The sequence below is a fragment of the Pelmatolapia mariae genome, linkage group LG22 (genome assembly GCF_036321145.2).
Source record: "Pelmatolapia mariae isolate MD_Pm_ZW linkage group LG22, Pm_UMD_F_2, whole genome shotgun sequence".
Classification (NCBI taxonomy): Eukaryota; Metazoa; Chordata; class Actinopteri; order Cichliformes; family Cichlidae; genus Pelmatolapia; species Pelmatolapia mariae.
The window spans coordinates 749,592-762,848 of NC_086245.2; the positions used below are offsets into that span (position 1 = coordinate 749,592).

General features: G+C 38.9%; 1 protein-coding gene across 1 annotated transcript; it reads right to left on the bottom strand.

Moving 5' to 3' along the window:
* Positions 1-3,550: 3,550 nt before the first annotated feature.
* On the bottom strand, positions 3,551-13,020 carry LOC134619809 (voltage-dependent calcium channel gamma-6 subunit-like). The gene is made up of 6 exons (XM_065471340.1): positions 12,811-13,020; positions 11,219-11,329; positions 10,865-10,973; positions 6,642-6,716; positions 3,991-4,128; positions 3,551-3,899 (listed from the first exon to the last, which is right to left on the bottom strand). Exons 1-6 carry the CDS (start codon positions 13,018-13,020, stop codon positions 3,679-3,681), a joined length of 864 nt encoding a protein of 287 aa, XP_065327412.1. The 3' UTR covers positions 3,551-3,678.
* Positions 13,021-13,257: the final 237 nt, after the last annotated feature.

Consider the following 13,257-nt stretch of genomic DNA (forward strand, 5'->3'; position numbering starts at 1 on the left):
CTTTGTGCCTTTACTGACTAATAAGATTCAGCTGATGATTTTGTGATTTTTATTTCACATGTACAGTATATATATGTCTCTTTGTGAACTCAGCAGCAGGATAAATATAGACTTTAAGGCAACTTTATTACCTTACTCATAGTGTCATCTAGTTGACACTTGAACTACCTTTACAACTTACGTTTGTCACACACCTGCGTATGCGAGGTGGTGGAATCGAAAAGTATTGACTGTGCCTATAAAAAGAAAACACATGCCTTATTAGGTAGCAATGATACACTGCTCTAAGTGCTCCTGTCACTTGCAAAATGCTTGCTTGAAGTCCTGTTCTGAATGCATGTCATGCACTGTCCAGAGGACATGCTGGGACGCCAGCTGAGGACTATCAAGACACTGGCCCTTCAACTTGAATTTTACCTTGGAGAGGAGGACATAGCTGCAGGGGGTACAATGTGATATGTAAGAATAGTTGGGAGTTTAACCCCGGGCCACGAATTCACAACCCCATGAATGATGAAAAATAACAGTTGAACCATCTTCAGTCTTTGTAGCCTGCAGGTTGCTGTTTGGTCTCTGGATCGGAGACCTGTGGATCACACAGTGGTTTCTGCTCCACTGTGCAATGCCTGCACATATAAAGTAGTCACAAAAATGCATGTCCTACTGTTGATGATGCAAAATAATGTCAAAGTATATGTGTATGTTATACAAACATCACTGGCATCATACCTATACCAAAGCACCATGAAGCTAACACAGAGCAAAAAGTGTATCATCACGTCCACAAAGTGTAGACACACCTGCAAGTGTGTGTGAGGTGCAGGGCAGAGTAGCATCATTTAATGTAGCAGCTAGGGTTAGCTTAAACACTCAGAGCTGAGATAGGAACAGGAGTGGTAATTTAATCTGTAAATAAATTAGGAATTTAGTCCTCAGCAGTTTGCCCGTCTCCTCAGCAACATCATAACAGCCAAACTGCACCTGTGTGAGTAACTCAGTCCAGCTAAGGATGTTTGCTGTGAGAACTGAATCTCCAGGTGTGTGAGAGAAGCTGCCGGCCAAATTTTAGCCAGCCATAAAATGTGTAAATAAGCTGAGGCTACATCGTAGCGCTTAGTGACAGGCTTCCATGACAAATGGTGGTTTGAGGGAATCCAGTAGTGCTCCTGTTGTTTAGCTCTACCTAGCAATGGATCGCCCAGAATATAATCATATGCGTTAAAATGCCATAAATATTTCATTTTTACATACACAAATATCATTAGTACCCATATATCATCACAGCCCTACTGTGAACCAAACATACTGGTAAAAAAAAACTCACTGTAAGTGAAACTGCTATCTTTGTTGTGTTGTGCCAAGCAGAGCCAATTTTGTAAAAAAAAAAACAAAAAAAACCCAAATTGTGACCCACCAAACATTTACACACCTGATCATTTAGATGCAGTGAGATGGACAAGAACAGGTCTGATCTACTCAAACATCCTGGTGTACAGTATATACCAGACTTCAGGTTTTAATCTCAAAGCATGTTTTTTTTTTGTTTGTTTTTTATTCAAAATACAGAATAATACTTCTGCAATATTACACAGCATTTTAACCTGATGAGATTCCAATGAACAGAACCCAAAGATAAAGTATGAAATAGAGCATGTAGTTAGTTAACACAGTCAGTTCAGTCATGAGGTGTAAAGTGGGACAGTTCATAAAAGCAGCGATTGTGGAGGCAGCGACTGTAAGCCACGAACGTGTTGAGAGTGCAGAATAGGAGAGAAATGGAACCTGATAGAGGATGACATTAAATATTCATGTGATGTTTAATAATAAAATGAACTCATTCATACTCAGTCGATTCAGTTCAAAAAAGTTGCAGCGACAGTTCACCCTCCATTCAGGCAGAGAAGCACTTTGTTTTAACAGAAATCATCCGAGAAAAACCTTGAAGGTAAAAACCTGGCAGCTGATTTAACACAGTGCAGCTTCTGCAGGTTCTCAGACTGTGTAGTCCCCTCTGTACTTACATTTAAAATGTCAAACCAATACTGTTCTTACAGTGTTGTTGTATCTACATGTGATGAAGATGACAAGACAGGAGTGTTACGCTACATTTATAACAGCCAAATATATATAAATACATGTATATGTACTGGTACAACATTACAACAGGATGGACCTGTCTCCTTGAAGTTATATTAATACGTTGAATACAGTGAATGGTGATCATTTATTTTATCAGCCATATATATGGAAAGTTATGTAAGCTCATATATGACCTTGAAAATATTCTCAAACAAGCTTTGATCTTATTATAATTTCCGTTTCTGATTACTGCAGAAATTGTAATGTTTTCCAGTGAACCAAGTAGCAATAATGATATTGAATCATATCAGCATTATTTAGTGCTGCAGAAGCTTCATGGCTAACCCGCAACATGACCCCTTTTTGGCATTTAAAAAATGACTGAAAACTGAAAACCATTTTTAAAAGCATGTACCATCTATTTTCTTCTGCTTATCCAATTCAGAGGGATACAGCCTGTCCCAGTACCAATTATATTTTACTGACAAGTTTGGAATTAGTAAATACATAATTTAGCAGCTTTTTCTTTTTAAATTTACAAAAGTGTTTTTGTTTTGAATTAAATGCATATAATTGTAATTTCAAGGAGACGGGCTTTTACATGGTTATGCAGGTAATTCGAAATATTCTCAATATACACAAAGGATCAACAAAAAAAAGCAAAGAGCAATCATAAAGCAGCTCTGCAGGAGGAAAGGCAATCAGGTTTTTTTTTCACACACCACTAAAAATAAACTTTATGACTTTCTCAAATTGGCAGTCAGCACACAGTTCTGATGATGGTGTGGTCATATCGTTACCTGAACAGAAAGGCAGCTTTTTAAAACAAAATGAGAAAGCTATCAAAGCGTAGCCACAGTAAATGTATTTGGGGTAAAACAAGAGTGACATTAACACAACATTTAACTGCTGAATGCTCTCGGCTTGTGCAATTGTGCATCTATGAGCAGAACCTTTCTCAGAGTAAACACACAGAACAAAAGTCATTTTAAAAGCTTATTAGCTAATGGGTGAATTAGCTGTGTGAATAATAAATAAAGAGAGAAATTAACTGGAAAGCATTTTAATATGTGTCGTGCATCATAAAAATGTTAGCACTGAAGGTGGCAGATATTTTAACTGGCATTTCAGCAAATTCTTAAAGAACTAGTGAGTTTAAGTATAGGGATGAAAATCATGAATATTAAAAAAAAAAAGTTGGAAGGAACAAAATTTTTCTTTTCTTTTTTTTGAATCATTTTTTAATTATTAACAACAATAGCCTCTAAACCCTGCAAGATCATTAGTAAGACAATACAGAAGTGTTTCCTACACACATCTGAGCAATAAGATCACCGCATTCTTTGTAAATGAATGGCTTGTTGTGCAACAGAAAGAAATTAAAGCTATTTTTTACTAAATTAGGATACAATAATGGGATATTTTGGTAAATGCAGTAACTAAAGCACTAGTAAAACCAGCGACTCTTTTAACAAAATTGCTCTAAGTCAACAGAAAAAGCTATCTCTTTGGTAAGACATCTCTAGGAAACCTCCTCACTTCTCTGCACCCTCCCCCTTACAAGAGGGGCAGATAAAATGCACCATCACCTCCAGTCCACTAGCTACTGCTGTCCTTGTGAGGGAGGCACTTCTGCCAGGGGCTGTAGGGCAACGCCAACAGCAGGAAGAGGATCCCACCCACGATGAGGACAGCCCCCGCACAGCCAATACACGATACTGACCAGGAGAGCTCATGGTGGAGAGGAACTGTGTGATTGCTGGCAAGAAAAGCCAAAACAGACTGGTGGAAAACCAAGAGGGACAGGAGCACCAGAACACCTGTGACGGAAGAACCAGAAAGAGCTGTGAGAGGTATAGTTTTGGATAAATTTGCCTTTGTGAGGGTAACTTTGCTGCCACCTTTACTGACCTGACAGAATGAAGCATACAGATGCTGGTTTAAGGAAAAACAGGATCTCCTTACTGAGAGCCATAGTGATACAGATGGCACCCATCACCATCAGAAACAGGCTGAATAGGGCCAACATTGCTGCTGCCACATTCAGATCTACATAGGGAATAATGACAGTGTTAATTTAAGTGGATTTTGGACAAAAGGTGGTTCATTTATTTCTGTGTTCAACAGGGAAAAATGTATCGTATCTAAAAGACAGAGCGGACAAGTTTGTAACCAGCTGCCTTTTAAATGCCGCCATTGTTTTTGTCTCACTGTAATGTTGCTGTAGCATAGCGTTAGGGGGTGTCAGCACAGAAGGAGACTACCAGAGAGGATACCACTGACTGAAATGATGAAGTGGTAAAAACATTAGAGGGTTACATACACAACTGGCGCCTTGTTCTGTAGCAATCAACTGTCAGCTACAAAGCGATGCATGATGAGTAAATCGCTTTAAATGCGGACAGGGCTTTCGTGTGTAACAGCTAGTAGCAAGGTTGCGTAATCCATGAACAAATGATACGTAAACCATTTTAAATTTGTGTTAGTAGAAACCAGGAGCCTATTTCATGGAAAAAATATACACAATTAGCCAGTTCACTAATGATGGGGGTGACACAGTTGATAACAAATTGCAAATGATTTCCAGTAGGAATGATAAAGCAGCTTTGTACGCAGTTTGGTTTGACTAATGAAACAGGTCAAAATTAGCAATGGGAATGATCCCATGTTGCAAATCACAGCTTCCATGTTAAGGCATGAGGTTTCAGGAGCTTGCTCAAATAAAAGCTGATTAACATTCCAGTTTGTGAATCACTCTGTTGTAATAAATGCTCAACTAACATTGTGACTGTATACCCAAACTAAATCTGAAAATACTGAAACTACAGTGAATTCATGTTTTGGGGCATGCTCAATCATCCAGGTAAGTAAACGCTAAAAGGTTGATTCTGTTCCTCTGGACGTAACGTTTTCAGTGGGAGAAACATTTCGTCACTCATCCAAGTGACCTCACAGCCCATTGTTCATTCAGTGGGCTGGTTTCAGTCAATGTGCAAATGTACTGTTTTTAAGGTTGGGGAAACCTGCAGTCAGCTGAGACTGAAGAAGTCAATTGGATGAGTGATGAAACGTTTCTCCCACTGAAAACGCTACGTCCAGATGAACAGTGACACAAATCGTGTGACACAAGTTAGGTTGAACACAAAATCGGAAAACCCCTGGCTAGCATACACTCACTTAGACTCTGGAGATAAAAGTTAGTATTTTGACCTTTCCCGTAAAACCAGCTGATATCCAGGCCAAGACTTCCTCTTCCATGTGCCAGTCATTGTTTATGAATGCTAAAATTTCATTGGACAGTTTAGATTTTGGCAAATTTATTTCCTCAGTTGCGCTCCTCATGGACTCATTTACATGAACACAACCAGAGCTTTCTAAATTTGATTTTGATTGATTCTACTTATTTGCAGAAATTGTTTTGCATAGATTACACTGAAGACACATTTGAGTTGAAAATGTGTTAACACAAGTAATATTTTTTTAACTATAAGACAGCGGTCCATAACCTTTTTTGTGCCATAGACCGGTTTATGTCCAACAATATTTTCATGGACTGGCTTTCAAGGTGTTGCAGATAAATACAACAAAATTAAACCAGTACCGGTACCAAAAAAAAAGAACATCTATTCATAACACACGGAAAAAGACCCAGGGAAAGCGAGTTAACGAAAAAAAAAAATAACGATAAAAATCGATAAAAACCCTGAAAACTATAAATTTCAAACCCAAGCCTCAACTCATGACTCACGGACCGGTACCGGTCCGTGGTCCATTGGTTGGAGACCACTGCTATAAGAGACAGAATATAAAGTAGTGCGATAAAGTTGGGAAAAGACAGAAATTTTAGGGTCATCTTATTTCTTGGATTCCGACAATATATATCCTGCTAGCTACAGAGCTACAGATAATGTAACAGAAAATTTTTGTGTTGAACAATTTTCAGCACAAGGGACTACAGATGGTAGTCCCTCCAAAACCACCGATGCTACAGATGTAAATGGCATGTTGGATTTCTTGGAAAGTGCTTTTATTCCAATAACACAATCATCTTCAGATGTAAAAGGTTTGGATAGGTGTATGGATTTTGAATTAGACTCCAAATGAATAATTTTTCATACTCGTAGATTGAGGCTTATAGCGTGACAATGATGTGGCACCAGTGAACAATGAGATTTTAATGTACGTCTGTCTTTCTTCATTCAGTGTACGGCGCTGTGTGATCTTAATACATTATGAAACTGCCAGTGAAATGGGAGGTTAGACAGCAGCTCGGAGGCACTTGAACGCAGCGTAGGCGGAATGCATTTCAAACACTCAGGGAGCAGACAATGGCCAACCTGAAAGAGCGTAGCAAGGAGGTGAAGGGAGACACAGAGAAAACGATGGGACAGAGAAATACAGGGATAGATCATGCGAAAGGTGATGGCAGGATAAGAGAGGATAAAGATGAAAGGGCAGAGAGGGCACAGGTGAAAGGGGGAGGGGGTGGAGTCAGTGAGAGGTACATGTGGAGAAAAAAGAAAAGAGAGGAGTGGGCAGCTGAAAGAGCCTAAGTGACTCACTTTTCTTTGTCGTCTTCTGAAACATCACAGCATTTTCCCCTGTAGTAAAAAACTTGAAGTACGTGCAGTTTGATTCTGCAGGAGACGAAAGGAGAGCGAAAGACAAATCGCTATAAGTGACATGAACACTGACAGGTAATCTCCTGTAGTTGCAAATTATCTTGATCATCTTTTTGAAATTCAAGAAGCCACATCCCCACATCCTCTTCCTCGTCCCACCCCTGGATGCTTTGGTTTCAATTATTCTCCATCAAACATAACCAGCCGTGAACGTCAATGACAAGCTCAAGGTGACAACCCAATGCTTCCTGCACAATTTGTATTCTGCCTTCTTGATGATGTGTTACAGTAATTAGAAATTGGCCGTCAAATAGATTGTGACACCTCTATCTGTTCCCTTGTGCATTGGCAAACACAAGCATGCACAACACGCGCACACATCACTCTTAATTAGTGTGATCAAAGCCGCATCCTCAGTGTTCTGGCTTGGTCTCTTTTTTTTCTGCTGCTGCAGCTATAAGAGTTTCAGCGAACACTGCAGCACTCTAAAATCCCAATTGACAGAATTCAAATCCCATCAACAAATAAAGGCTCGCTGTAGCTGGCCAGTCAGGCAATAATTGGACTTTCCTTTCATTGACCACAGAACATGTGTACACTTTAATCCCCAAAGGAATTTGTGGGCCAGCATTTCCATCATCAGTGTCTGGCTAAAAAGAAAACCCCTAAAATAACATCTCACATTTAAACTGGATAAAGGAACTTAATAAAGCAGGAAAGTCAGAACAGTCAGTAATGTAGCAGTTCATCTGACTCATGATCCATCAGTTCCCAGGTTATTGCATGTAAATTCAACAAATGTGACCTTGAACACAGAATGGGTGAAGACAATATTATAGGCGGAGTAGCAGGTCTCCTGAACTGTGGACAGACAGATGGATAGACACATTGTTGTGGTATATACTGATCAGTCCTTTGACTGGATGAGCTAAAATCTGAAAATTCAATGATGATCCTTTTTAAATTCTGAGGTTTGGGTTCAGCAACTTGCTGTTTTTCACGTTCTTCAAATAAATAAATCTGTGAATGAATACATATTTGAGTTTTTATTGAAAATTGTAGTATAGACTAAAAGCTAAACTTTATATACATCCATATTATATTAAGAGGAGATTTTATCTCAAATTATATTCCATACATTCATAAATGGAATCACTGAGCTTTTTCAGAATGCATGTGCATCACTATTAGTGCTATGTGACATCTCAATATGGCTACATAATATCTTTGTTTAAGCAGAATTAAACCTTGGTAATTCTAACCATATAAAATGTAACCATATAAAAAGAAAAAAATGATCAAAATGAGAGTATATTATATTAGTGATGGGTGGTCCAGCTCTTTTCAAAGATTTGGCTCTTTTGACTCAGCTCTCTTAGAAAAGCCTGGCTAAATGGCTCTTAATTCAGAGCATTGTATTTTAGCCTAATTTAGCAGTTACGAATTATGTTACTTTTGCATTTTGCTAATTTCTTAAGCCTTGAATTCAAATCCATCTCCTTGTCTCTCTGTCTCTAGCCTGTACCGCTACACTCGTTGTCTCCTGAACCTCTGCCTTCTTGCTTCTTTTACATAATGTTATGATCCTAGCCTGTCTTTGCATGTGATTGGTCTGCTTGGTGTGCCCAGCAAAATAAAGAAGATTCTCAGCAGAGCTGAGCAGGAGCGGTTAAAAAGTTGTTTCGCTTTTGTTGTTTGCTACAAAGAATCGGCTAGTTTGCAAATGACACATATTGCATTTATTGTTGTACTGCCCATAATGTTCTGCAGGGTGTTTGACTTTGTAACACTGTCTCGTTCATGTACTGCACTTACTATGTTTTAACACTGTAGTTTAGCAATTTAAAGGAGTCTATAACATAAAAGGAGGTTTGTTTTGTTCTTTGACAGTGATTCTTCTTCCTGATGATGAGGGTGCAGGCCTAGAATTTTACTTGTTTCAGCTCCATATTCATTCCTTCCACATGTTCAAAAAATCTTACTGCACCCCCATTACCCAGCAAGCAGGTAGCCTGTAAAGCTTTCTCACTTATTTTGATGATAATCAAAGAGATCTCTTCTCTGATAAGATGCAGAGATGTCTCTGTGGACTCCTCAGTCCAAAATCTCAATTTTGTTTTTTTATACGAATCATTTAGCAAAAAGAGGAGTTCATACAGGTGAGTCATGGAAAATAGGAGCGATACTGCAAATATGTCCTGGTCCTGGGTCTGGTCATTCAGTGTTTCTGATTTTTGAGTTAAGTTATACTTTTTTATAATTTTTTATAAAAAAAATAAATTAAAAAAAAAAAGTATACTTTTTGTATTATGGCTTTCTGGTTGTATGGTAATTATAGTTCTGGTTTTTAGGTTTTCTGTTCTGTTTCTGTGTTTTTACTGTGTTCCATGTCTAGTCAGTTTCGCCTCTGTGCCTCATGTTTCCTCTGTTCCCAGGTCTGTCATGTTTCCACGTCTTAGTGTCAAGTGTCTGTGTGAATTGTCTCATGTTTCCTGTTTTATTTTCATAGTCCCTGTCCTGCGTGCAGTGTTTCTAGTTTTGCTAGAAACACTGCATTGTCTTGTTACGTTTGATTACTCCCAGCTGTGCTCTCCTCCTGTGTCTCATTCCCTCGTTTTCCCTCACTGTATTTAAGCCCTGTGTTTCTCTCTGTCAGTGTTGCTTTGTACCTTTACCATGCTGTGTGCTTTTCCCTCCTCCGTGTTCTTGGTAGGGTTCTACCTCTATTCCCAGTGTCTTAGTTCCTTGTCATTAGTTTCTAGTATTCTGTTTTTGGATTTTTGGTTCCTAGTATGTTTTTGCTACAGTGCAATAAAGCTGCCTTTTTTAGTTCACCCTTGTGTCCTGTGAGTGCTGCATTTGGGTCCTTCATCCTATCTGCCACACAGCACACCTTGACAAAATAGCTTTAACAATGTTTCCAAAGTTTTCCAACCCACAGTCTCATTTTGTTCTGCTGCCCCTGCATCTGAAACTGTAAGTTGTGAGATCAGTAGAAGCTGATTAGGCTTGAGAACTGGTAGGGTATATGACAGCATAGAGTTAGAGCATTGGGTAGTATTTTAGTCTATTGGTGTTGAGGTGCTGTTTTGGACATTTTGAAGCCTCAGCTGTGGGCTGTTTGAGCAAGAAGAGACCATATTTGTATTAGAGGTTTTCATTATCAGCTAATGATAGCAAGCTTGATTAGCAGGCTGCATCCATAAATTCTATAGGTGCAACACACAGACACCTGCTAATTGGCGATAGACTAGAATTTTACTCACCAAAACTAAAGCACAAAATTCTTGAGTGGTCTAATTATTAGTTAATGGACCAACAGCACAAGTATGAAGGGAGGGTCAAACTAAGTATATATGAGCCAAAGCTGTTTTCATACCAGGATTTAAACATGACTTTTATTGCTGTAAAGTCTGGCATTTTAAAATGGGATTCTGAGATCTGAAGTTTTTTGCAGTTCAATGTGGCAGTTGTTTTGCTGCTTCGGTATACACTAGACAAGTCAGTCTATCACAAGGATTACATATACCACCACATACTCTTGCATCAAAACATATGATCAGTTTAGAATGACCTGTTTATCTAATGTGCATGCCTTTGGACTATAGGAAGAAACCCCCACAAGTACAGCGAGAACATGCAGACTCCACGCAGACAGGCCCCAGCCAACCACTGCTGAACACTGCACCACTCTCTCATCAATGGCAGAACAGCATTTGAAATAATTAAAACAGATATATTAAAACCCATACAGTATGAACACAAGTTAAAATTCAAGTGTTTAGACACTCAAACCAGAAGCCGGATATTGTTGTCCTTGTTCTGTTGTATCCCTTCACTTGACCCAAAAACAAAATGTGTACCATTTCACTCTGTAACAATGACTCAGTCAGTTACTCAGCCAGACTATTCAGCCTGCCAGCCATCAAACACTGAGCCAAGCATCATTTGTCTAGCCAAAAAGTCAGGTAGACCACTCTTTCATGCTAACTCTCTCCCTCAAACTGAACTGTCCAACAAGCTCGACAGTTTGACAAACGTCCAGTCAGCTCATTGCTCCATCAATCATCTGTTCAAACCTCTTTTCATCAGACAGACTAGTCATCCATCATCCAAAAGTTAGACACACATCCACCCAACCAGTCAGTAATTTCACAAGTCACCTCCAGCCAGTTCAGCAGGTCCGCAGCTCTCTCTCTCTGGGTCAATATCAGACACCCACAGGGTCTTGGTGCAGCCCTTCCACAGGCCATAGTGGGCTGTCAGACAAGTCTGCAAAACAAAGACCACAGATCTGTTGATTTAAAATCAGGGGTAATATTTTTTGCCATCGATCACAGGGTTTTGCCCTTTGGACCAAACAGCCTTTCATTTCTAAAAGGAAATGACTGTTTAGTTGGTACTTTACCCCATACTACTTCTACCCTGGACAGATAATATCTAAGACACTCTGACACATCTGTTTATCAGTGAAAACAGCAACATAGCTCATGAACAGAAAAAAGTCTGACTTTCACCTGATTGTTATAGAAACTCTTCGGTGGTGCCAGCTCCACCCAGAACTCAGTCCCGACCCCGAGGACTGTCAGCACTACACCAACAATGGCGACAAAGAATGCTAATTTGATCTGGTGACAAAACAAGAACAATTTAAGTTAACATAAGGATTTTTTTTTTCATAAATGTACGGTCACTGGCGTGTGCTCAAGTCGTGAGGTGTAGTCAGTTACAGTGTCCCTTACACGCTGCCCTTTAGTCTCTAATTGTTAGCGTTCATTCCCAGATTATACAGTCTATTCCTATTTGGTAGGGACCCACACCTGCCAAATTCTAATACAAAACAAAAGATAAATTGCAGACTAACTAATGTGCCCCATTTATATAATATTTTATTCACAGCATTGTGCAAAAGTCTTGAAGTACCATTTCTTTATATTTTAGTTGGAAAATTGGGACTAGTTGCAATGATTATTAAAGCAATGTGGTATATAAGCTAAAACCAGACAGCTTGTACTCTCTTAGGCAACCTTTCTTTTAATTTCTTTTAGTAGTCTTCAGGAATATCCCTAGCCCCACTGGCTAAAATATAGGCCCAAACTATGACAGAGCCTTTACCAGCTATTTCTTTTTCTTTGACATTATGCAAATGACCAGATGTTCATTCAAAGAATAGTGTAACTGCCACTGCCTCCAGTAAGAACACCATTAGATAAATTTCCAGGTTATTGTTTATAAATAACTTTTGAATACCGTCAAATTCAATGTAGTGACAAAACGGGATGTAAACATCTTAAATAAATATGTTTAGATAAAACTAAATATACTGCACATATATGAGAGAATGAGTATTTAATAGAAAGTTAAACAAGCAAGTTAATGAAATGAAATGAAGACATCACTTTTAGTTTGTCACTTTATTTATTTCTAAATGTATTTTTAACAGTAGTTTTTAGGGCATTTTACTGAGGATGTATTGATGAATTTGTTGATTTATTTCTGTAATTTTAATTTTGTCAGTTTTGATCCTCCATACCATCCAAACAATAAACGGCAGCATAGAAATAGGCCTCCTACCCATCACTCCTACACACAGCACTACACAGAATCAAAATGGTGCTTTCAGAGGTGTCTGGCTGAGCTCAGTTACATAAAATTACATAGATTATTTAGACTAACTAAGCACATAATGCTGACTTTTTTACTCATAAATCATAGTGACCAAATAAAGATATGTCCCATTCCCATTTTTTCTCACTGCCTTACGTCGTCAGATGAATGACGGACAGCAAGGCCAGAAAATTGTTCTAATAGTAAAATAATATAATTTTGAAATAGGAAAATTCATAGCTTTTCATAGTCACATACCTACTTGACACCTATAGATTGCATTTCAGTTTAATCTTTACCACCTTATTGTCAGAAAACTGAAATTAATCTTTTCAAAATATGTATTTTCTAATATTCAGAGCCATTTTCTGATCCTGTGGTGTGTTCCCTGTACCTTGACTTCACTTAAGGCAGCTATATGATTGATTGGTTCTATTACCTCCAGACTACGATCATGCATCCAGAAAGTAAACATACATCCACACGATATAAAACCAGTTACCTTTCCCTCCTGGGCCTCACTCATGGCATGTCCTGTTGATGTTGTCCTGCGGCGCTTGTTCCCACCAAATGTACTGCGTCCACTCATCAGACTGGCCAGACCCCCTGCACCCTGGGCTGGTCCTCCTGGTACAGGCCCACCAGCCACTCCGGGGGTCCCTGGGCCTACAGTGCGGCCCTCCTCGTCAGTCACAAAAAATGTTGACCACATTGTGAGAAAATATAAAACTACCAAGGAAGCCGAGCAGGGTCCAGTCTGTGGTCTAACTTGATTTGGGCTTTTCTTCAATTCAAGATTAAGAGTAGAGCAAAAACAGATGAAATGGCTAGTTAGAAATTGAAAGAAAAACAATTAAAATGTCCAGAATGAGACCAGAAACTAGACATACAACGTCTTTAGCAGGAAAAGGTGCCAATTATCCTTCTCTTGAAATAAATGCTGAGGAAA

What these genes read in the sequence shown, in the direction of transcription:
- LOC134619809 (XM_065471340.1), bottom strand. Translation starts at nt 13,020, where the DNA reads ATGTGGTCAACATTTTTTGTGACTGACGAGGAGGGCCGCACTGTAGGC. An exon ending in AGAGTTTCTATAACAATCAG is followed by an intron (nt 10,974 to 11,218) that starts GTGAAAGTCAGA and finishes TTTGTTTTGCAG; the next exon opens with ACTTGTCTGACAGCCCACTA. An exon ending in TGTATGCTTCATTCTGTCAG is followed by an intron (nt 3,900 to 3,990) that starts GTCAGTAAAGGT and finishes CTTCCGTCACAG; the next exon opens with GTGTTCTGGTGCTCCTGTCC.